This window comes from Myotis yumanensis, unplaced genomic scaffold, assembly GCF_028538775.1.
Source record: "Myotis yumanensis isolate MYYU_CA2020_CCGP unplaced genomic scaffold, mMyoYum1.0.hap1 SCAF_14, whole genome shotgun sequence".
Classification (NCBI taxonomy): Eukaryota; Metazoa; Chordata; class Mammalia; order Chiroptera; family Vespertilionidae; genus Myotis; species Myotis yumanensis.
The window spans coordinates 36,103,188-36,128,774 of record NW_027223765.1 but is presented as its reverse complement, the minus strand read 5'-3'; the positions used below and the strand labels follow the sequence as shown (position 1 = coordinate 36,128,774).

At 47.6% G+C, this 25,587-nt stretch overlaps 1 protein-coding gene across 7 annotated transcripts; it reads left to right on the top strand.

Moving 5' to 3' along the window:
* Window positions 1-212: 212 nt before the first annotated feature.
* TTLL3 (tubulin tyrosine ligase like 3) lies at window positions 213-25,039 on the top strand. 7 transcript variants are annotated; one of them, XM_070390620.1, is made up of 14 exons: window positions 213-1,848; window positions 2,053-2,144; window positions 4,048-4,216; window positions 4,362-4,456; window positions 5,765-5,893; window positions 6,608-6,722; window positions 7,635-7,733; window positions 8,994-9,186; window positions 13,035-13,183; window positions 16,676-16,919; window positions 17,709-18,144; window positions 23,236-23,380; window positions 24,316-24,542; window positions 24,731-25,039. In XM_070390620.1, exons 1-14 carry the CDS (start codon window positions 1,473-1,475, stop codon window positions 25,037-25,039), a joined length of 2,778 nt encoding a protein of 925 aa, XP_070246721.1. In that variant the 5' UTR covers window positions 213-1,472. The 7 variants fall into 7 exon arrangements, with proteins under 7 accessions (XP_070246721.1, XP_070246723.1, XP_070246720.1 ...); XM_070390619.1 differs by having other exon boundaries at window positions 214-1,848; window positions 4,051-4,216; window positions 8,991-9,186; XM_070390618.1 differs by having other exon boundaries at window positions 214-1,848; window positions 8,991-9,186.
* Window positions 25,040-25,587: the final 548 nt, after the last annotated feature.

Below are 25,587 nucleotides of genomic sequence, written 5' to 3'. Positions count from 1 at the left end.
GGCAGCTGCTCACTCAGCCCTCACTGGACGGCATTGCCTGGGTGAGCCAGCCAAAACTCTCTTGTCATGGATCCATCTCCTCTGATCTGGATCCCCTAAAACCAAATTTGCTCCCTGATGAGAACGGACTGAGTGGTTTCCAATCAGCTGGCCCTCTCCTGGGGACATGTCTTTTGGGAAGCCCAGTCACCAGCCAGTGGGGGGTTGGGAAGGGTGATCTGCGGGGATGGGGTTGGCTGGACACCTAGGTGGAGGACCCACCTTCACTGAATGGGCAGATCTAGCCAGAGACAACACAAAGCTGGCTTTTTGGACCAGGTACTCTCTTCCCTGGAGTTTGCTTAAATGGGCACTGCTAGAGTTTACCTCTCAAACTACCCATATTTCCATGACCAATAGACAACCAGTTTAGAGTGATAACATGGGGTCATGATGTTAACAGTGTTTGTGTTTAATAAGAGTGGGGCCTTGGAATCAGATCTGGGTTCCACTGCTGGCTCTGTGATGAGGCAAATTCTGTAACATCTTGGAGTCTTATTTATCTCACCTGTGTCTTGAGGATACTACTTTGCCACCACGCCCAAAAGGATTGCTTAGTCTTGTCTTGAGAGCTGTGCATAAATCCAGTTACATTTTTTCCTGCAGTTGACAAAGATGATCTGTTTTTGTATTTCCAATTTTTGTGGGGTGGGGGAAGGGAGAAGTGTGTTCTGTGCTGGATCGTTGTTTCCTGCATATACGGTCTTTCAAATCTGTCCCCAAGGACCTGCTCCTAGCCCCATCTGTCAGGCCCTGCAGATGCAATCCCGCCTCACCAGGCTCCAGCCACATTGGCATCCTTTTAGTTCCCCAGAAAGGTTCTTACCCTCCTCAGGGCTGTTGCTGAGACTTGCCTCTCCCTGGAATGCTATTTCTCCCCTCTTCCCTGGCCAACTCCTGACCTTTGCATTCTGTACGGCGTTGGCTTCAATGTCACCTCTTCAGAGAACATCCTTGACTGCCTTATCCAAAATATGCCACTTTCCTGGCTGTAGTTCATTGCCCGTACCATACTTACAGCTGTTATATACCTTTGTTGCTTACTTTTTGTTTCCTCTCCACCGGGCTCTAAACTCCATGAGGTCAGGGATCACCTAGGTCCTAGCCCATTGCCTAGGACGTGGTCCTCTATAAATACTGTGAAATGACTGGAGCCCCAGGAAGTGCTCAATGAGAAACCATGGCACTGGTAGTAATTGGCAACCCGGTACTGTGTGCTTCCGCCATCAGTGCTCTCATCAAGGGTGTGGGGCAGGTGAAGTTCAGAGTTCACCTGATGGAACCAGCCAACCGCGGCCTGATTGTGGCAAGGAATGGTTTCCAAGGCGACAATAAACAGAGGGCGGAGCCTCGAACCCTAGGACCCTGCTCCGCAATCCCGCGAGAGGCAGCAGTGCGGGGCGCAGGGAGGGCGTGGGAGCGCGGTAAGGCGCATGCAGGGTCCCCGCTTGGCGCTGATCCAGAGCGCGGGGGACCTGAGGGTCAGACACCCGTGCTCCACCACCTGGTACCGCCTGGAGGGCGGCCCGGTATGCAACTGGCCGCAGAAGCCGCAGCCGCCTGAGCCACACACCAGTTACCCCGTCCCGTGGCCCTGGGCACGCCGCTCGGAGTTTCGGCCTCTAGAGACGCTGCCATGGCCCAGGTCCGCCTGCGCCTGGTCCGACGGGGCTCGTGCTGGTAGCAAAAGCCTGGCCGGCAGCCGCGCCATCCAGCTCGCCCATGGCACTCACGCCCAGGGCACCGCAGATCTACGCCCCCTCGGGCGCCCGCACACCCGAGCCCTTGATGATGCCCCGCTGCAGGACGGTGAGGCCCGTTTCCGTCAGCCCATCCTGGCCCGAGGCAGTAGTGACGAGGAAGAGACGACTGGGTGGAGGGCATGGGGGTCGGGAGAAGAGCGATAGAGGGTGGGCATCCGGGTGAAGGGCAGAGAAAGAGAAGGAGCAGGGGCATGGGTATTGGGGGCCAGAGAGATGCTAGGCTGAGCCCCCTCTACTCATCTTTCCGCAGGTTCCCTGGTCCTCTGGTCAGGATTGTCCAAGGACTCTCCGCACATGGGCCGGCTCAGAAACGCCAAGATCCATGTGGAGAGAGCTGTCAAGGTCAGAGGGGGCTAGGGAAGGAGGGGCGGTTCTAGAATGGCACAATCTGCCTCCCTGAACTAATTTATTCCATCCTTAAAAAACAAACTCCTTGATTCCACACCCATCTTCAAATACCTCCCTATTTTTTAAAAGTTTATCTTTATTGTTGGAAGTATTACAGATGCCCTACTTGTCCCCCTTGACCCCTTCTAGCCCACACCTGCAAATACATCCCTATTTAAAAAATTTTTTTAATGTATTTTTATTGATCTCAGAGAGGAAGGGGGAGAGAGAAACATAAATGATGAGAGAATCATTGATCGGCTGCCTCCTGCACACCTGGGGATGGAGCCCACAACCGGGGCATGTGCCCTTGACCAGAATCAAACCCGGGACCCTTCAGTCCACAGTCGGACAGACACTCTGTCCACTGAGCCAAACCAGCTAGGGCCCTCCCTATTTTTGATACCCCTTCATTTAGCAGACTTGTCTACTTCTTTACCCAGCATGAGCCCCTCAGCTCCGACCTCTCTGTTTCTGTCCCTTCTCCACTTCCTTGGGAGAACTAGGGAAGTCCCAGGAGCAGCCCCTTTTCTGTCTCAATCTTGGTTGGGCACCTGTGTCATTGCACCGCCGCCCCCCCCACACCCTTTCCTCTCGGCTCTCTGCTCACATCTAGTTTTCCTTCCTCCCTCCCTGACTGCTGCTTTGAAGGTGCCTGGGACTTTAGTGGTTCCCTGGATCCCTCCCCACACCTGTCTCCTTGACTGTGAGTCCAGACAGGGTGCTGTGCCCCCTGCATGCCCTTTCCTGCCCAGCCTATGCTCTAACTGTACACTTGGCAGATCCAGCCGCTTATTGGACAACTCCATCCAGAGAACTTACTATCATTTCCATGTCCCAAACCATACTCTTGATTTTCCTGCCTAACCCAGTCATCATTAGTCTCTGGTCTTCCCCATCTCCTAGTTGCTCAAGCTAGAAATCTGATCTTTTTGTTCACTCACCCACACATCTACTCCCATCAGCAAAACCAGTCACCTGTATTTCCAGAACAAATCCCAATTCTATGACCTTCCCTTCTCCATTGTAGCCACCCTCATTCTAGTTATCGTGATTTCTCTCCCACACAAACCACAACAGCCCTCCAACTGGCCTCCCTACTTCCACCCTTGTCTCCTCCATCTCCTCTCGACAGCAGCCAGCCAAACTTTTACAGCCTCCAGTCACAGCACTCCCTCTCTTAGCCTTCAGTGCTGCACACTGCTGTTAATATAAAATTCAAGACCATGTCCAAGGCCTGCAGGACCTTCCACAGTTTAGCCATGACCTCCCGGCTCAGGAGCTCTCCCCTCATTTCCACTCTAACCCTGGTCCCCTTCCGACTCCTTTAGACCTCCCTCTAGCCTCAAGACCTTTGCACATGCTTTTTCCTTTGTCCAAACTGCCATTTGTCCAGCTCTTAATTCGTGGCTCCTTCTCCACATCCCCTGACTGTATGTATTTCTAGTTTCTCTGAATCCCCATTAAGTGTCCAGTTTTTGGAGTCAGCCTACCTGGATTTAAATCCCTGCTTTTTCACTTAACCACTGTGTGGCCAAGCTATTCAACCTCTCTATGCCTCTGTTTCATAATCAGTTAAATGGGGATAATAACATCTGTTAAAAATACATGTTATTGTTAGAAATATATATACACACACACATATATATGCTTAGCACATATAGGTGTTTAATAAATATCAACTATTATCATAACTTTGTAGTCAAAATTATGCCAGCTTCTGATACAACCATATTTATTTATCTACTTGTTTATAATCTGTCTCCTTTACTAGAATAACAAAATTCTGGTTCACCATTCCCTATGTCTGGCACATAGGCAGGACTTACTGAGCAAGTATCCTTCTCTCACCTTACAGCAGAAGAAGATCTTTATGATCCAAGGCCACTACCCGGTGATCCGGTGCCTCTTGCGCCGCAGGGGCTGGGTGGAGAAGAAGATGGTCCATTCGTCGGGCACCACCCTTCTATCACCCCAGAAGCATCTGAATAGCTCAGTAACGGGTGATAGTGATATCACTGAGGATGGTGAGCAGTTCCCTCCATTTCCACAAGCTGCCTCTCTCAAGTGGCTTTCCTTTGGTTTTCACTGTCCCAGGCTTGAGACTTTGGTATGGGCCTATGGGGCAGGGACAGGGGCCTCACCAGGCCTGGGCTCTCTCTGCATTTGCAGACGATCAAGATGAGGACAAGGTGTTCCAGCCATCACAACTCTTCGATGATGATGTACTGCAATTGGATAACCTAGATGGGACACATGCTGTGATGGTGAGGGCCTAGGGGGCTGGAGGGAGAGCATTAGAGTCCAGCTGGATGACCCTAGACAAGTCCTTTCCTTCTCTGAGCCTCAGTTTCCCCATAGGCAATAAAACCTAATTGCTTCTCTAAAGCTTGGATGGGCCAGCAGAATGGTGAGGGACACAGTGGTGCTCAGACAAGGCTAGCCTGGGATCAGAACTCAGCTAGGTTGTATCAGAAGCTGGCACAAACTCCATGCCTAGGAATTCCCCCTTCCAACTAAAAGCCACATAATTCATCTCCTTCCTCTGCCCTTGGCAAGCGAAGACTGGAAGGAAGGGCTTAAAAAGCTTGGAAAGAGGCTGATATGATGTGGAGGATTTGTGTGTGGAGCAGACAGGCTTGCAAATTCTGGGGCCAAATGCCTCTAGGCAGTGACTAAGCCATACAGATGAGGACGAGGTGTTCCACCACCACTTACTAAGTCGAACTATACCAAATTGCCATTTTTGTATGTCAGGAAAGGTTGAGTGTTCTGTTTCATATGGCTCAACCTTGGCAGCCCTTGGACAAGCACTTATCCTTTCTGTGCCTCAGTTTCCTCATTTGTGAAATGGGGACCACAGTAGCATCTGCCTCATAGGGGTTTGGTGAGGATTAAATGAGATGACATGGAAAGTATTGAGAACATGGTCTAGCACAGCCGTGGGCAAACTACGGCCCGCGGGCCGGATCCGGCCCGTTTGAAATGAATAAAACTAAAAAAAAAAAAGACCGTACCCTTTTATGTAATGATGTTTACTTTGAATTTATATTAGTTCACACAAACAATCCATCCATGCTTTTGTTCCGGCCCTCTGGTCCAGTTTAAGAACCCATTGTGACCCTGGAGTCAAAAAGTTTGCCCACCCCTGGTCTCGCATGTGGTCTTAGTGCTTATTAATAATCCTACCTCCCAGAGTTGTAGGAAAGATAGAGAAATGTAGAGCCTTTGTCAAGTGCTATGTGCCCATCAGCTTAGAGTCACTGTCCTGTCTCTGAGCAAATCATTGATGGCCATGGGCCAGAACAAAGCATGGTATTCAGCTGTATGGCTTAGTCACTGCCTAGAGGCATTTGGCCCCAGAATTTGCAAGCCTGTCTGCTCCCTGCTCACCAAGTATGTGCCCTGGAGGAAGAGCTGTTTTTATTTTATTTTACACAAAGATGGTATGTGGGCTAGAGGCCACCTTGGAAGTATCCTCTCTTTCCATTCACTCACCCTGCTCAACAGGGCAGGAAGAAGCCTCCTCCAGCCTTGTGCTGCCCACACCAGCCTCCCATGTCTCCTCTCCCCAGTCCCGCATGGTTCGGAATGAGATCCCCTACTTCATCTGGACTACTCGGCGGGATGTGCTGGACTGTCGCTTCCTCTCCAAGGACCAAATGATAAACCACTATGCCCGGGCTGGCTCATTTACCACAAAGGTGGGCTCCCCAGGACAGCAGGCATTACAGTTTCCAACCCCCAGCCCTTGGGCTAGCACCCCAGTTCCCTGCTCTCCTTGTCAGTAAGAGAGTTCTCAGGAGGAGTTTGGTCTATAATTCAGTGGGATTTGGAGTTGGACAGTCCTGAGTTCAAATCCAACCCCTGCAGCATGTCTGGCACATGTAGACATTGACTAAAATAGAATTCAAATGGGATATGGAGCCAGAACAAACACCAAGTCCAATGACTGAGGTCCTTATCTCCTGAGCAGAGGATATCTGGCTGATGAATCCATTCTATCTTACCTGGGTTTTTTAACAAATGACTTCACCTCTCTGAGCCTCAGTTTCCTCATCTTTAAATGAGAATACCAGTAAAACTATCTTCTAGGATTGTGGCAAGAATGAAGTCCTTATAATTGCACCTGTTAGTGTATTTTTTGGTGTGGATTGGGAAGGGATTCCTAGAGGAAGCAGGTCATTAAGAATGTGAAAGGGTGGGTAAGAGGGATGTGGGGCATTCTTGGCAGAGGGGCTGTGTGGGCAAATATACAGAGATAGATATGAGCGAGTCAGTCCTAGCAAGTGGGCAGAGGCTCTGAGAATGTCCAGGTAGAGTCTGCCTGAACTGTCTGGGCATGTGCCGAGGCTGGGAGCCCCTGTGAGGTTCTCTGGGAAAGTCCCATCCTGCCCCCTCAGCAGCTAACTCCATAGGTGGGTCTATGTCTCAATCTCCGGAATTTGCCATGGTTCGATGAGGCTGATGCTGACTCCTTCTTCCCACGCTGCTACCACCTGGGGGTTGAGGAAGATAAAAAGGCCTTCATAGGTAAGGAGATGCCCAGCCCTGTGCCTGGACCCGTCCAGCTGAAGGATGAAGGCTAAAGCCCTGGCTGGTGTTGGAGAGCAAAGGGCTTCTCTCTTCATTCTCTTGTCTACCCCAACAGAATTCCTTCTCCATCCCTAATCCTTATCTTTCCCTTATGTGCCTCCCTTAATGAGCCTCCTGGCTTGGTCAGCCCAGACCTCCAGAAGGTCTTAGTTAGCTTAGCTTATGTTCTGGAGCAGGTTCTAAAAGTTGGTCGATAGGCTGTGTTTGGGTTCCAGGCCTGTGTCAAATTCCACTGGCTAGATTGGGTTCTTAATCCAGAAAAGGCTCTAGACTTTGGACTTCTAAGACAGAATAGTTTCCAACTCCAAACATGTTCTAAATTCAGGTCAGAGTAGATGGTAGGTTTAAATTAGTCTCCAGATCTGAAATAGGTTTTGGGCCAAGGTTTGGTTCTCAGACTAGAATAAATATCAAGAATCTATCAGGAACAGAAGAGAAAAATTAGACAACAGGTCTAGGTGAGATTCTTTATATATCTCTATATATCTATATCATTGATTTTAGAGAGGAAGGTGGGGGGGGGGGGGGGAGAATCATTGATCGGCTGTATCCTGCATGCCCCTGACTGGGAATCAAACTGTGACCCCCTGGTTCATAGGTCGATGCTCAACCACTGAGCCATGCCGACTGGGCATAAGTTAAGATTCTTAAGGCAGAATATGGGCCAAGTCAGGTCATATTCTGGGTCTGGTTCTATAGTTGAAATAGGAGCCAGGTTCTAACCCAGGTTCTAGAGTCAGAAAGTAGTCAGGTTCTGGATCCAAAATGGGGCAGTTCATGATCAGGTTCCAGAACCAGAACAGGCCTGGAGCCTAGGGCTGAGCAGAGTATCTCCTGCCCTGGGAGCAGAGGACTTCTGGTTGACAGCTGCCCGCAACGTTCTCAAGCTGGTGGTAAAGTCCGAATGGAAGTCATGTTCTGTCCAGGCAAAAGAGGAAGAGGCCCCAGGTAAATACTGTGTGGTTCCCTCCACTCCCTCACCCATTTATCCTCCCACACATCCACCCATCAATTCATTATTCATCCACACATTATCTATATAAATTATCTATGTTATCCACATCCATCTGCCCATCCACTACCCCTTCCCACCAATCCATCCATACATCTACCCACCATCTGTCCTTCCATCCATCTACTCATCTATCTACCTACTCACCCACAGACCCACCGATCTCACATTCACCTACCCTGCATTCATTCATCCATCTATCTCTCCACCTATCCCCACACTATTTATCTACTCATTCACCTACCTTCTCTCAGCAACACATTTCCTATCCATCTCTCCTCCACCTTCCTACCTTTTCTTCCACAGATCCATCTGCCCATCTATCCACCTGCTTTTCCATCCTCCTATCCACCACCTGACTGTCCTCCAGTCCATCACTCATCCATTCTTCTGTCCCGACCGTACCCACCTCTCTTCCTATCCATTTGTTAACTGATCCACTGCCTCATTCAGCCCTCCCATGGGCCTGGCATGTGGCCAGCTCTCCAGCAATGACAGACGGAGAGGACAGATGGAGTCCTGTCTTGGGACAGGATCTCTGTGGGGAAGCAAGCAGTGAAACCGTGTAGTTTTTTCATGTGGTCTGAGGACCCCTAGTGCCTTGTGGAGGGGGACACAGAGAATGCCACATTCCATGTTGGCTCCACCTATTACTTGCCTTTCTCTCTCTGGACTTAGCTCCTACCCCATACTGTAATCCAGGACCTTTCAGCCAAGGATTCAGGGTCATAAGGGGCAGGTCTACTGGGAGGTGGGAAATCCCTGTCTCTTCCAGAGGGAGGCCTTCCCATTGCAGTTCCCTAGGTGTGTCAGGTGCCAAGAAGACTGTTGTATGCCAGGATCAGGGGCACAAAGGCTACAGGTGTGTCAGAGGCCCCACAAGCAGAGAGGGTGCATGTGTTTAGAGCTATAGGTGCTGAGAGGCCCTGGGGACTGTTAGGGTGGACCCTCAAGTGAGTGACAGGTCCTGGGACAGTGGGGACCAAGGGTGAGCACTAGGGTCTCAGGTGAATTTAGAATAAAGCCTCTGGTAAGTGGCAGGTCCCAGGGCAGTAAGAGATGTAGGTGTGTGCTGGGCCTCAGGTGTATTTAGGATGAGTCCTCCAGTAAGTGACAGGCATTGGAGCCGTGGGTGCCATGGCATGTGTCAGGTTACCTGTCAGAGAGTGACAGGCCCCTCCCTACCTCTGCAGCAGGCAAGCAGCCCAAGAAACTGGAGAAAAAGCCAGTGATGCTGACTCCAGAGTTTGTGGATGAGGCTCTCTGTGCCTGCGAGGAGCACCTTAACAACCTGGCTCACCTGGACATTGACCGGGACCTGGAGGCCCCACTGTTCCTCAGCCCTGAGGGCTGGTCCCACTTCCTACAGCGCTACTACCAAGTGGTCCAGTGAGTACCTCTGCACCAGGGCGTGGGACATGGCCGGGTGCCCCTTGCTGTGGGGGGCCTCCATGTTCTGAGCTAGCTCAGTCAGAGACAAATTCTCTCTTTCTAGTGTAGTCCTGCACCTCCTCCCTAAGCCTCCCCCTTTTGTTCTCCCTGTGCTTTCCTGCTCACGAGCTCTTAAGGGCTCCCACTACCTCCATGATGGGGTAGAAAGCATTCTTCCTGGATCTTGGCATAGCACAGTCACAAAGATCATGGCCTCAATTCAAGTCCTAGCTTTGTACCTTTTAAGCTCTGTGACCTTGGGAATGTCACTAATCTTTTTTGAGCTTTTTCTCAAATACAAAATAGTGAATATCTTCCTCAAAGGTAGGGACTCAACAGGATAATTTGTGTCATGTGCTCAGCATGGACTCAGTATTCACTCACAAAATAAGAAGCTATTCAGTCATTTAGATTTTATCCTAGAGGCCAGTGTTTCCCCAAGTGTGTTACACAGGATGCTAATTCTGTAGAATGTAAATTGATTTTGTTGGGGTGGGAGGGAAGGGAAGGGCTTTTGTGGTCAATCATATTTGGAAAACATTGGGTTAAACAAAGTTAATTAAAACAGGTTTCCTTGGTGCAGGGCCTTTCAGAACATATCGGTGGTTTTCAGAACATATCGGTGGTATATACCTCAGAGAGAGAGTGCAATACAGCAGGTCCTCAAATAACTTTGTTTGGTTATAATGTTGATGAAATGCTATAGAACTTAACTTTTGTTTATATCAATTAGCCTATGGCAGTGGACGGCAAACTGCGGCTCCCGAGCCACACGCGGCTCTTTGGCCCCTTGAGTGTGGTTCTTCCACAAAATACCGACTTCTGTGCATGGACCATGAAGTTTCAATCGCACTGTACATGCGCACCCGCATGTGGTATTTTGTGGAAGAGCCACACTCAAGGGGCCAAAGAGCCGCATGTGACTCGCGAGCCGCAGTTTGCCGACCACTGGCCTATGGTAAAATTGGTTTTGTTCTATGTCATTTCACTTAGTTGCAGAATTTATTGACAATATTAAGGGCTTACTGTATATTCTGTACTTGTATGACCCTAGTGGCGCCCCCCCGCCCCAAGCATCCTGAGGGGTTGTGTTTTCAGAACCCACTTTGGGAAAGAGTTCTTTTTGTTGTTGTTAATCCTTACCCAGGGATGTTTTTTCCATTCATTCTTTTTCTTTTTCTTTTTCTTTTTCTTTTTCTTTTTCTTTTTTAAATATATTTTATTGATTTCAGAGAGGAAGGGAAAGGGAAAGAAACATCAATGATGAGAAAGAACCATTGATTGGCTGCCTCCTGCACACCCCCTACTGGGGATCGAGCCCACACGCCAGGCATAGGTCCTTGGCCGGAATTGAACCTGGGACCTTTCAGTCCACAGGCCGATGCTCTATCCACTGAGCCAAACCAACTAGGGCTTTCTTTTTTTTTAGAGAGAGAGAGTGGAAGGGAGGGAAGGAGGGGAAGAGAGAGAAACACATTGATTGGTTGCCTTCTGCACCTGCCCGACTCGGGCCGGGGATCGAACCTGGAACCCAGTGCGTGCCCTTGACCAGGAATCAAGCCCGAGACTCTTCAGTGTTCGGGCTGATGCTCTAACCACCGAACCACCGGCCAGGGTGGAAAAGGGTTCTTGGGCAGAAGAAAGGAGTGTCGAGATGAGGCTGGAGCTGTTGTGGGGAGATTCCGTTCAGTAGAGGAGTGCAGGAGAGACAGGAGGGAGAAGTGTCCAGCGGGCAGGAGAACACTCAGCTTGTGTGCCAAGTATTGTGCCAGGCTCCAGAAATGGCACATAGTCCCTTCCCTCAAGGAACACAAACTCAAATGGGAGTGATGAGGGCCTCAGCTGGGGTGAGGCTAATAGAACAGGATGATTTGATAGAGGAGACTGAAGAACTAATAAATAACTTTGAATAAATGACATACTGAGCAAACCCACGTCATTGATAATTCATTTGTATCTTCTTTAAATGTTAGAAAATGAAATTGACCCTATACTTTCACCTTAGCTACCAGAACATGTAAAGTCACCCTTCTTTAACTAAGAATTATCAAGATTGCGTTAGAACATTACGTGAAAATAATTCGAGTCTTATTTATTTCCGGGTATAGGACAAGTTTGAAGAGGGCTGTAGGAAGCTCTCAAAAGTCAGAATTTCATAAAATATTGCATCATATAACATAGTGTTGAGTTGTTCAGTACAGATAATTAGCATACATTAATTCATTCAATATTAACTGTTATGTTTCTCAACTCACCTCCTCCCCCATACTCTCTTCAATCTCCTCCCAGCCCCCTTTTCCTCTAGTAATCACCATGCTGTTGTCTGTGTTTCTAAACTTTTAAAACAAATCTATGACTCAGCAGCCAGGCTTTTATTAGGTTGACTTTCCACAAACACACTGGTTGTTTTTCTTTTTGCTAAATATAAAATCATATTGTCATGTTGAACATACTTTTTCAAAGTACACGTGCCCCTGCCATTCTCATGTGACAGAGTTACTGTGAGATGCCCATGGAAAAGTTTCCAGTAGGCCTTCTAGAGCCGGAGGGGTCAGGACTTAGATGTGACTGAGAGGCCCTGCTATACCCTTTCCATCTGGCTGTCCCTGTTCCTGGCACTGCCCCAGTGGTTGCTGCTGCCTCCCTATTGAAAGATGAGTTCTCCATGGCTGGAGACATGCAAGAGGCCAAGGTGTTAAAGAGGCTTCCTTCCAACTCAGAAGAGAAGAAATGGGAGAGTTTGGGCGAGGCAGCCATCTGGTTGTTTTGTGACTTGGTTTATTTCAGGACATTTTGTGTCCCATAGGGCAGCGTTCACCAACCTTTCAGGCCTCACGGACCACCGGTTGGCGACCACTACTATAGGGAACAGGGTCTCTCTTTGTTCGCGAACCCCAATTTGTGCAGACCAGTTACGGAGGCAAGCTCCTGCCAAAGTACTTGCTTATCCAACCATTCATTCATTTAGCAAACTTTTAGGGAGTGCTGGTATACTGCTTGGAGGTAGGAACGCAACAGAGAATAACAGCTACACAAATGTTCCTGCTCTTACGGAGCTTACATTCCATTGAGGGGAGACAGATGTAACCGGTAAGCGTAGATGTCAGGCGGTAGGTGATAGGAAGAGAAGAGAAATAGAGCAAGGAGATGTGTGAGACAGGTGTGCCTGAAAAGAACTAGACTAGGAAGGGATTCACCTATCAACCAGTGTTAGGTCCAGATTAGAAGGGGAATGAACCCTCAAAAGCACTTGTGATGGAGGAATCAGGCAGGATGGCGTTTGTGTCCTGGCTCAGCCTCTAAATTCAATTTGTGACCTTGGGCAAGTCTCTTAACTCTCCAGGCTTCAATTTACACTGCCCTAAAATGGGACCAGTAATACCTTCCCGGCAAGGCAACAGAGAGGACTAGAGATAATGTATGTAAAGCCCTTCACTACAAAGCCTGGCGCATAGTGGAGCCTCACCATTAAATGCCGTATGATTAAACTTTGCCAAAGGGAACTTTAATGTAATGGAAAGGGAGGTGGCAGAAAATGGAGTTTTTGGAGTGGGTGTGGGGTGTAATAAGTGGTGCCTTTTCCCATTTCAGGAGTCTGGGACGATGCCCTGGGTAGATAAGAATTTGGGGGGCAGCTTGAGGGTGGGTATGGAGGTTTGGAAGAGACCTATCTGGATCTTTAGGGAGGGAAGGGCACGACCAAGGCTGGTAGGACCATGGCCAGGGGAGCTTGTGTCTCCCTTTGCCTTGTCCACCAGGCTGTCCCTGGGTCCAGCCCTGCCCAAGACCCATTATCTCCCCAACAGCGAGGGGGCAGAACTCAGGCACCTGAACGCTCAGGTCCAGCGCTGTGAGGACATCCTGCAGCAGCTGCGGGCCTTGGTGCCCCAGATAGACATGGAAGGAGATCGCAACGTCTGGATCGTGAAGCCAGGAGCCAAGTCCCGTGGCCGAGGTGGGTGTCAGCCCCTGCTTCCTGCACCAGCACCCTACAGCCTACCTCACCATCTAGAGCAGCGGCCGCCAACCTTTCGGACCTCACGGACCACCAGCGGTCTGCGGACCACCAGTTGGCGAACGCTGATCTAGAGGCCAGGCTGTCAATAGTGCAGACTCTATTGGAGTCAAGCTGCCTATATTTGAATCCCAGCTCTGCTATCAGTATGCTGTGTGACCTTGAGCAAGTTATATCACCTCTCTGAACCTCAGTTCTGTCACCTATGAGAGATGATAAGACTTCCTATGAGGCAAAAATTACAAGATGTTGCATCTAAAGAAAGCTCAGCATGGTGCTTGGCACAGAGTGATCATCCCATAAAGGTTGGTTGCTGTGACGATGCAGCTTCTCCTCTCCTGCCCTCAGAGTTGGGATGATGCTCTGGGTAGGTCTGGTGATACTCAGGTGCTTGTCTTCTAAGGGCTCTTGGATTTGGCCTCCCTTGTAAGGTATATAGAATAGTGGTTAAGGGTATGGATACTAGGAGCCAGAATGCCTGGGTTCAAACCCAAGCTCTACCTCCTGCTGTTTGTAAAGTTCTGGCCAGGTTAGTTAACCTCTTGTGCCTCATTTTCACCATTGGTAAAATGAAGTCAATAATACCTACCTGAGAGGATGAGGTAAGTATAATATATGTAAAGTACTTAGATCCTGTGCGTTTACATAGTAACTGCTACATGAGTGCTATTATTCTGGCTGCTCAGCCCACTCTGAATGGAATCTGAACAGGAGAGCCAGCACGCTGGAGTTGTGCCTTTGCCCAGCCTTTAAACACTGGTTAAAAACTTCTGAGATGTAGAAAACAGACTTTTGGCAGATCCCTCCAAATACTGCCCATGGATGAATTTTTCTTTTTCTACCTTGGAAATAGTTTTGTTGGTTTTTTCTAAGTATAAAAATACATGTTATTATATTTAAGAAATTAGACAATACAGAAAAGTAGAAAGACAAAATCAAAAGCCACCCTTGATTTCACTAAGATAACTACTGTTAACTTTTGGTGTGTTTTTTCCCCCCTATACTTCCTTCTATGCATTTGGAGAGAGAGATTTATTTTATTTTAAACAAAAACATACTATTCATTTTTCCATATCTTTCAATATGAATTAGTATTACTCATTTATTCTTTGCATATTTCTTCTTAACAGTAGATCTTGGAGACCACCCTATTTCAGAACATCTAAATCTGCCTTTCTTTTAAATTTAGCTTGTTATGGATACTTTTAAAAGACACAAACTAGCAAGAATAACACAATGAATCCCCATGTACTTAGCACCAAATTTAAAAATTCTCTCTCCATTTTTAGAAAAACTTAATTGAAATGTATATATAACATACCTCATTGAAAAGGGTTCACATTGTGAGTTTACAAGTCAATGAATTGTTGCAGTTGAGGAAAGAGCACCCAGATCAGGAAATAAAACATTACCTGGCCCTGGCCAGGTAGATCAGTTGGTTAGAGCATTGTCCCTATATGTCAAGGTTTTGGGCTCAATTCCCCGTCAGGGCACATACAAGAATCAATCAATGAATGCATAAATAAGTGGAAAAGGAAATTGATGTTTCTCTTTCTTCTGTCCTCCCTCTCTGGAAGGAAGGAAGGAAGGAAGGAAGGAAGGAAGGAAGGAAGGAAGAAAGGTAACATTTGCCCCCAGAAAGACTGCACCCATAATTCCTCTCAGTCTCTACCTCCCCACAATGGTGATCCCTATTAACCTTTTTTTACACAAGGCATCGTGTTTTGGGGAGTCTTGGTTATCAGTCTAGCCATTTGAGAAAGGATCTGTCTTGGGAACCAGCCACAAATTATTCTGTGTCATTGGCAGGAGATCTGGCTGTTAGGGGGTCTAACAATGAAGGAATGGGATTGATTTGTGCATGTATGTGTGTGTGTGGTTTGCAATGCAATTCTAATATTTATCGGCATTAAAATGATGCCTTATAAGCTAAGATACTAACTTCACTAGTTATAAAAGAGGTACAATTAAAATAAGATACCATTTTCTACCCAGGAGAATGGCAAAAATAAGTGTTAGGTAGGATGCAGGCAAATACAGTATCATACACTCTTGCTTGGAGTGCAGATCAGTGTAACATCTTTGGCAACATAAAATGGAAAAATGCACATACCTTGGAACCAACAAATCTATGGCTAGAAATTCATTCTACGGATGACTAATAATAATGGTTTGAGTTAACACTTACTGAATGCTCACCATGTGCCAAGCACTATTCTATATCCGTAATACATTTAAATGTATAGAATCCTATGAAACTGAGGCACACGTACTAGTAGATTCTCCCACCACCTGGAAGGATACCCATAGGACCCGAAAGCTGCAGTTGGCTGCCTCTGGGGAAGGAGATGCATTCTTAATTGCATACTCTTTTGTACTGTCTACTTTGTTTCTCGTTTTATATTGTTAATGAAATTGAAAAAACTAATCAAAGTCATATATGCCCATGGTATGTGTATGTATTTGTTTATTTCTTTTTTGTTAATCTTCACCCGAGGATATTTTTCCATTGGTTCTTTTTTTTTTAGAGACAGTGGAAGGGAAGGAGGAAGGAGATAGAGAGAGAGAAAGAGACAGAGAGAGAGAGAGAGAGAGAGAGAGAGAGGAACACATCGATTGGTTGTTTCCCGCACATGCCCCCATAGGGGCCAGGGTTCGAACCTGCAACCCTCCTGTGCACAGGCTGATGTTCTAACCACTGAGAAACATTTCCCAGGGCTGTGCATGGTTTTCCAAAAGCACAGTGTTGTCTGAAATTTTTTTAAAAATATATTTTATTGATTTTTTACAGAGAGGAAGGGAGAGGGATAGAGAGTTAGAAACATCGATGAGAGAAACATCAATCAGCCGCCTCCTGCACACCCCCCACTGGGAATGTGCCCGCAACATGGTACATGCCCTTGACCGGAATTGAACCTGGGGCCCTTCAGTCTGCAGGCCGACGCTCTATCCACTGAGCCAAACCAGTCAGGGCTGAAATTTTATTCATGTATATATTCCTTTTCATTCAAACAAAACTGATTTTTTAACAGGTTTTTAGAGAGAGAGGGAAGGAGAGGGAGAGAAACATCTATGTGAGAGTGAAGCATCAGTTGGTTGCCTTCTACATGCTCCCTACTCGGTATTGAGCCTGCAACCCAGGCATGTGCCCTGGCTGGAAATCAAACCGGCAACCTTTTGGTGCATGGAATGACTCCCAACCAACTGAGCCACACCAACCAGGGTGAAACTGATTAATTTTAAAATATTGAAGCCCTTAGCAGATTTTCAACTTTCCCAAAGGCAAAAGGGTCTGATTGAGGCAGGCAGCCTTACCCACTTGTCTCTGTCTTTTCTGTGGGGATGAGAGTTTATGGTGAGCTGTCTATGGTCTCCAGCTCTTCTCCCAACCAGAGCCTGCCCTGGTCCCTGACCATTCCATTTCCCCCTTAGGCATCATGTGCATGGACCACCTGGAGGAGATTCTGAAACTGGTGGACGGCAACCCCCTGTTGATGAAGGATGGCAAGTGGGTTGTGCAGAAGTATATCGAGCGGCCCCTGCTCATCTTTGGCACCAAGTTTGACCTGAGACAGTGGTTCCTGGTGACCGACTGGAATCCACTTACCGTGTGGTTCTACCACGACAGCTACATCCGCTTTTCCACGCAGCCCTTCTCCCTGAAGAACCTGGACAAGTGAGCCCCACCACTCATTTCCCATGAGCCCCCAGTCTAGTTGGGAAGCTGGCAAGAAACAGGCAATTCCAGTGTAATGCTGGGCTCCAAACACAGACTCTGCAGGCAGGCAGACCCTCTGTCCATCCCGCCATCCATCCCACCATCCTTCCACCCATTGATACTTACTGAGCGCGTACCCTGTGCCATTCTCTGTTCCAGGCGCTTGGGACACAGTGGTGAACAAAACAAGAGCCTAGCTCTCATGAGTTCACAGTCTAATGGGAGAAACAGACAAGCAATGAAAATAAGTAAAGTCATCTAATAGGCTAAAAGGTGATATGAAAAATAAAAAGAAATGGAGAGCAGGGTAAAGAGTGGTCGGGAGAAATCTGAGAGGAAAAAAGCAAGTTGCAGCATTAACTTGGGTGAGAGGAAACATCTCACAGCTAGTCAGTGGTGAAGATAGGACTTGAGCACATGTCTTACTGACTACAAGGCCCATACTCTTAAGCACCTTCTTATCTCCCAGGCACTGGGAGGGTTAACTGACACTGGCCCAAAGCACTTAATATTGTGTTCTCTATAGTTAGTGCCCTCAGAAGAGGTCCTAAGAGGTAAAATTGGTTCTGGCCCTAGAAGAATGTTATGGGCCTCAAGCCTTCGTCCTTGCCCTCCCCAGCAGGAATCCATCTCAAGTTGAATGGTCCACAGTGGTCCTGGGCTGGGTCTAGGGTTTGCCTGTCCGCCCCAGGTTTGGACGGGAGGGGCAAAGGGGCTCAGACCTCAGCTTTCTCTTCTCTGCCCCAGCTCAGTGCACCTGTGCAATAACTCCATCCAGAAGCACCTGGAGAATTCGTGCCATCGGCACCCGCTGCTGCCCTCAAACAACATGTGGTCGAGCCAGAAGTTCCAGGCCTACCTGCAGGACATGGGGGCCCCAAACGCCTGGTCCAATGTCATCGTGCCTGGCATGAAGGCTGCAGTGATCCATGCTCTGCAGACTTCCCAGGACACTGTGCAGTGTCGGAAATCTAGCTTTGAGCTTTATGGCGCTGACTTTGTGTTTGGTGAAAACTTCCAGCCCTGGTTGATTGAGATCAATGCCAGCCCCACCATGGCGCCCTCCACGTCTGTTACCGCCCAGCTGTGCGCCGGTGTGCAAGCCGACACCCTGCGTGTGGTCATTGACCGGCGGCTGGACCGAAACTGTGACACGGGAGCCTTTGAGCTCATCTACAAGCAGGTGAGGCATCCGGGCCCAGGCACAACCCCAGGGAATCTTCATCCCTTCCAGACAGCCCCATAGTAATGCAAGTGGACAGACCCAGTTCAAGTCCTGGTCCTGCCCAGTGACTTAGTACATCTGCTTCCTCATCTGTAAGATGGAGATGCTACTACCATCTTTTTCACGGGGTGTGGGAGGATGAAATGAGTTAATTTGTATGAGTAATAGTTCCACAGAGGCGTATAGCATGGTATTCCTGAACCTCCCTGGTTTCAAATCTCTGCTCAATAACTACAAGCTCTGTCACTTTGAACAACTTCTTAATCTCTAGGGCAGGGGTCCTCAAACTTTTTAAACAGGAGGCCAGTTCACTGTCCCTCAGACTGTTGGAGGGCCAGACTATAGTTTAAAAAAAAACTATGAACAAATTCCTATGCATACTGCACATATCTTATTTTGAAGTAAAAAAACAAAACGGGAACAAATACAATATTTGTATTTGCATGTGGCCCGCGGGCCGTAGTTTGAGGACCCCTGCTCTAGAGGGTAAGGGGCCTGAGTTTCCTCATCTGTAAAGCATTAATGAAAACAGTACCTACCTCATAAGGTTGTGAGAATTAAATGAGTTAAAAGCACATCAGAATAGTGCCTGGCACATAGTAAATGCTACAGAGGTTTTAGCTATTGTTATTACCTAACTAGAGGCCCGGTGCATGAAATTTGTGCATAGGCGTGGGGGAGTCCCCTCAGCCCAGCCTGCACCCTCTCCAATCCTGAACCCCTTGGGGGATGTCCGACTGCTGGTTTGTCCACACAGCCTGCTGCTCAGTCGTTTGGTCATCCCTCACTAACCCCGCTGCCAGCCTGGTTGCCCCACGCAGCCTGTTTTATCATCCGTTTGGTTGTTTCAGTTGCGAAGGTTGCTTAGGCTTTTATATATATAGATAACGTTGTTAGGCATTTCATTATAAATGGCATCACCTGTAAAAGGCCTGGATGTACAGAGAGTGAGTTAGTGGAAACTGCTGCTGCTGTTGTTATAGACACTCCTGCCCAAAAAGGAGGGTTAGGGTGGGAAGTACACAGGAATCATTGGTTCATAGAAATTCTGAAATCCAGTCCTAACATATATTTCTAGTTTTTCTATTAGGAACCACTGTTACTTCCTAGGAGTTCTCCATGGCTCTTGCTTCCATTCATTGGGATCTCAGTTCAGCCCAGAATCACCCTTCCTTTTCCATGAACATTCTCAGTAGTTCCTAGACTGTTACCTGCTCATAGAAATTTGGGGTTACAAAAGCCTCTTTTCATTCTCATTTCATATTGCATCTGTCCCTTCTAGTCCAGGTTGATATTTAAAAGCCTTGTGTGTTTCTTTTTCTTTCTTAATTTTTATTTATTGATTTGAGAGAGAGGGGAAAAGAGAGAGAGAAACATTAATTTTTTGTTCCACTTATTTATATATTCATTGTTTGGTTCTTGTATGTGCCCTGACTGGGGATCAAACTCAGAACCCTAGCGTATCGATGCTCTAACCAACTGAACTTCCCAACCAGGGCCATGTGTTTCTTATATATCAATTTCTAATCCATCATATTACACAAAAGCCATGTCCACAAACATCAGAGCTCTTCTCTATTCTGTGAGACCGCTGTAGCACAACAGCCTCAAGATTGTAGAAGCCCTGCTGTCGCAGACCTCTCTGCTAACTCAAAATGTCTGAGAGACTGAGGAGACATACCAGGAAGATCTACAGGCACCTGTCAGGCATGACTTAGATCTCTGAAAGTTGCTTGTGGTTTTTAAAAATGAGATGTAGCCGAAACCGGTTTGGCTCGGTGGATAGAGCATCGGCCTGCGGCCTGAAAGGTCCCAGGTTCGATTCCAGTCAAGGGCATGTACCTTGGTTGTGGGCATATCCCCAGTAGGAGGTATGCTGGAGACAGCTGATCGATGTTTCTCTCTCATCGATGTTTCTGACTCTCTATCTCTCTCCCTTCCTTTCTGTAAAAAATCAATAAAATATATTTTAAATAAATAAATAAATAAAAATGAGATGTAATTGACATATAACATTAATTTCAGGTGTACAACATAATGATTTGGTATTTGTATATATTGTGAAATGATCACCACAATAAGTCTAGGTAACATCCATCACCACACGTAGTTAACAAAATTTTCTTCTTGTGAACTGGCAACCTCTTGGTGCACAGAATGATGCTCAACCAACTGAGTCACACTGGCCAGGCTGGATATTAACTTCTTATCAGGTATTTGATTTGCAAATATTTTATCCCATTTGGTTGGCCTTTTCATTTTTTTTTTCTTTTATTGGCCTTTTCATTTTGTTGATGGTTTCCTTTGCTGTGACGTTTTTTAGTTTGATGTAGTCCCACTTGTTTATTTTTGCTTCTGTTGCCTTTGCTTTTAGTATCAAATCCAAAAAATCATCATGACCGATGTCAAGGAGCATAGTACATGTTCTCTTCCAGGAATTTATTCTTATAGGAATTCAAGGTTTCAGGTCTTATGTTTAAGTCTTTAATCCATTTTGAGTTGATTTTTGTATATGGTGTAAGATAGGGTTCCAGTTTCATTCTTTTGCATGTGACTGCCCAGTTTTCCCAAAACCATTTATTGAAGAGACTGTCCTTTCCCCATGTGTATATTCTTGTCATAAATTATTGTGTGGGGTTAATTCTGGGCTTTCTACTCTGTTCCATTGGTCACTATGTGTCTATTTTATTTTTTTTAAATATATATTTTATTGATTTTTTACAGAGAGGAAGGGAGAAGGATAGAGCGTTAGAAACATCGATGAGAGAGAAACATCGATCAGCTGCCTCCTGCACACCCCCTACTGGGTATGTGCCTGCAACCAAGGTACATGCCCTTGACCGGAATCGAACCCGGGACCCTTGAGTCCGCAAGCCGACGCTCTATCCACTGAGCCAAACCGGTCAGGACTATGTGTCTATTTTTATGGCAATAGCATACTGTTTTGATTACTATAGCTTTGTAAGAAGTTTGAAATCAGGAAGCGTGATGCCTGCAGCTTTGTTCTTTATCAAGATTGCTTTGGTTAATTGGGGTCTTCTGTGTCTCCATACAAATTTTAGGATTGGTTTTCCTATTTCACTGAAAAATGCCATTGGTGTTTTGATAGGGATTGCACTGATTCTGTACATTGCTTTGAGTAGTATGGACACTTTAACAATATTAATTCTTCTACTCCATGAACACAAAATATCTTTCCATTTATTTGTGTCTTCAGTTTCTTCAATTAGTTTTTAGTGTACATGTCTTTCACCTTTTTGCCTTCTTGGTTAAATTTATTGCTAGGTATTCTTTTTATATTCTTTAATCTCTTTTATTTTTTATTTTATTTTTTTAAATATATATTTTTATTAATTTCAGAGAGGAAGGGAGAGGGAGAGATAGAAACATCAATGATGAGAGATCATTGACCAGCTGCCTTTTGCACACCCCCCACTGGGGATCAAGCCCGCAACCCAGGCATGTGCCCTTTACTGGAATCGAACCCCGGACCTTTCAGTCCACAGGCCAACACTCCATCCACTGAGCCAAACTGGCTAGGGCCTTTAATCTCTTCATCTAGAACAGCCCCACTGCTCCCCGCTGCCCCCCTAGTTAAACTAGGATCTTTTGAAGGGACCAGGATATTGTTTTGTAGAACTGTCCCACATTCTGGGTTTATCTGATTGTTTCTTTGGGGTGGTTTTTAACTGTCCATCTGTTATCTGAATGTCCTTAAAGTAGAAGTTAGGTCAAACAGCTTGATGAGGTTCAGGTTAGAAGTTGGCAAGACCACCTGAGAGGTGATGCTGGGTACTTCATTCAGAGTGTCTTGCGATTAGTGATGCTAAGTCTGACCATGGGGTTAAGGTGGTGGCTACCAGATCTCTCTATTGTAAGCTGTATCTTCCCCTTTGCAATGATCAGTTACTTTGTAAGGTGATACTTTGGTCCTGTGCAAATGACACATTTTCCTGTCATCCTTCTCACCTACTTGTTTTGATATCCAGTTTTAATTCTTGCCTTTTGTATTAGTTACAGAATGGTAAGTTTCTAATTCTCTTTCCTTCTACATTTATTAACTGAGATTCCTCTTTCAAGATGAACTTTTCCTCGTCCACTGAGCTTTCCGGGAGCTCTGAGACCTGGATTTTGAACAAGCTCCAAATGACCCTGTTTAGATAGATTCTAATCAGGATCCTTTGAGGACACAGAAAACACCTCAACCTAGCTCTGGGTTAAAAGAAGGGTTCTTAGCAAGACACAGGGAGCTCTCCTGGAGCCCAGCTGCAGGAAGTATAGCTTGGCTTTTCTTTTTTTAATAAATGTATTTTTATTAATTTCAGAAAGGGGGAGAGAGATAGACACATCCGTGATAAGAGAGAATTATTGATCAGCTGCCTACTGCACACCCCCTACTGGGGATGGAGCCCGCAACCTGGGCATGGGCCCTGACGGGGAATCAAACCGTGACCTCCTGGTTCATAGAGCTCAACCACTGAGCCACATCAGCTGGGCCAGCTTGGCTTTATAGGAACTGAAATTGCACAGAAGCAACTTCTCTGCCTCCCTCTGCATATTTGCTACTTCATCCCCTCCACAGAATGCCTTCTTTAAAGTTCTTAGTTTCTGCTTCCACAAACCTTGGGTTCAGGTGAGACTCTGGGCAGGTTAAAGCCTCTTATCAGTCTGGGTGTCATAACTCAAATTCTCTCTGCAGAGAAGCTAGCTCACTTAAGGAAGCTTTCCATCAGCAGTGGTCTATGGAGTAGAGCCACACATATTCCAGCAGGAGCCAGGGAAGCTTACGAGAGCAAGGAAGTAGAGAAGAGGCATGGCTGAGATTCCCCCACTCCTCTGGGTTACTAATTCCAGGGTCTCGGCGACTCTCTAGGGACCGATTCAGACCCCTTAGAGGACAGAGACAGGCTTCCTGCTTCTCAGCCCAGAGGTGTCTCCTGACTAGGTGCCCGAGAAACTAATTCCATCCATCTCTGCCCTGAGTCCTGCTGGGCCTAGGATTCCAGCAGCACTGTCTGAGTAGGCCTTGTCTCCTCTTCTTCCTCACAGCCTGCCGTGGAGGTGCCTCAGTATGTGGGTATCCGGCTCCTCGTAGAGGGCTCCACCATCAAGAAGCCCATGGCGATGTGTCACCGGCGGGCAGGAGTCCGCACAGCGCTCCCTCACCTGCTGACCCGGCAAGGCTCTGGGGAAGGCAAGGACTCGGGGACCCTTAGCCACATATCACTTCCTAGGAAAGGTCCTGGGGCCAGGAACCTGGGGCACATCCAGAAGCCAGACTCCACTGCCACCACATCCGCTGCTGGGAAGGGGAAGAAAGGCAAGGCAAAAAGTGCTACAGCTCTGGTCCACTCCAGTATCCAGAAGTGGGACCCACCCTGCACAAAGATGGGCTGCATTTTCACCATCACCTTTGCTAGTGGGGATAGGCAACCCCACTCCTTGAACAGATTGCTATTGAGTCCGAAGAACCTCCAGACCCTGGGGAGGACCGTTCCCCCCAAACACTCCAGGCAATTTCTTCCTGCTCTTCAAGGACTTCCTCACCACCTGATTTTGCCCCCTACCCAGAACCTCACCAAAGAGCCACCCAGTAACAAGTAAAAGCCACCACTTACAAAGTATTTTTAAAAAATATACAACTGAGTATTGTCCCCTCCAAAAGAGTTACCTTGTGAGGCAGTTATTTCAAAGATGCCAGAACTCAATTGCAGGTAGATCTCTCCCCAGCACCCAAGTTTTTCCTGCCACAGCGTTGTGCCTTTGCCTCTGGGGGAAAGGAATGACATTTGCACAGCACTGAACAGTTGACACTGTGTCGCTACCCAACCAGCTCCTTTAGTCCTCACAACCTAGTGAGGTTGGTGCTATTGTCCCCACTTTCCAGCCAAGGTATCAGGAAGTTTAAGGAAGTTGCCCAAGGTTGCACAGCTCAGAAGGGGCAGAGATGGGATGCAGACCCAGGTCTGTTGGAGTCCAAACCATGGCCTCTGGGCGGGCTCCCATCTGCCTTCATCTGCCCCAGCCTTCATCTCTCCCCACCTCCCCCGCCCTACACGCACACTTTGAGGGGTAGCTGGTCAGACTTCGGCCCTCCCCATGCCTTCACAGCGCCTCTTGCTCCCACAGCCCCTTACCACTTCCCCAGCCTCCACAACAAGGTGCAGCTGCCTTCTCTCCATGTGTGCCAACCCCAGGGGCGGGTCCTGAGACTGCAGCACAACAAGCTGATGGGCTCTGAGGCCCTGTTGACCACAGGCAAGCCCTTGATGATTCTACCTACTGCCAAGATTTTTATACCCTTCCCACCTAACCCTGAGCTCAAGCAGGCACCCATCATCCTGAAACCAAGAAAGGTGGGCTCAAATGATGACTTGCTCCCTGGTGGGCAATGCTGAGTGCTGGGGTCAGGGCTTGAGGGCACAGGCAGAGGGCAGCTCCCAGGCTGGCTGGAACCCCAAGGGGAGGGCTTGTTTCCCTTAGAATTTCCTTCCTGGACAAATTCCTGATCATCTCTTCCCCTTCTCCCCTCTTTTGCACCGAGGCTGTTGCTTCTAAGCGCGTTCACGGTCCTCATCATGGAGGTGCCTTGCGGCCTCTACCCTTTGAAGTTGGAAAGCTTCCTAGCACACATAGGAGTAACAAGGCCAAAGGCGACTTCAAGGCCAGACTCTGTGACAGACCCAAGACAGAAGCATACCCCATGAAGGTGCTGAACCTTCCGGGCCCCCTGCCTCTGATCAATGCACACCAGGGGTTGTGGGGTATGGGGGATGTGAAGCTAGAGAAGCCCTTGCTTCAGGCCTCACAGTCCCTATGCCGGATGCAGCACCAAATAAAAAGGAGCAAGTAAAGTATTATTGGCTTGGCTCCATTTCTATGGAGGGTGAGGAGAGGATAGTGTGGGGCTCTGTACCCCAAAGCACACAAGAGTTAGAGGCCATCAGCAACTCCTCCAGAAGCAAGGCCCCGAGTTCCCACAGAGTGGCAGACATGGTGCTTCCTGCTCAGGAACTCTCTGAACTTGGGGTGGATAAGTCTTACTTTACAGATGAAACTGAGTCTGAATGAGGAGACATGGCTTTCCCAAGATCATGAGGGCAGTGGGAAGAAGTTGGGACACACTGCCAGAATGGCTGACCACTGGGAGTCCCCCAAACCCCCAAGGCCAAAGGAGGGGCTGGGCTGACATCTAATGCACACAGATTTACAACGTGAGACATAGCGGGAAGGGTGGACCTTGCCTGAACCCCAGCCCTTCTCCAGAGATAGTGGGTCTGTCCCTTCCTCACAAGGGGCCAAGGTCACCTAAAAGGAAGATATCCAACAAGCCATGTCCATCTGAAAAGTTAGGTATTTCTTAGTTGTAATGGATTGAATGGTACCCCCCACCCCAAGATA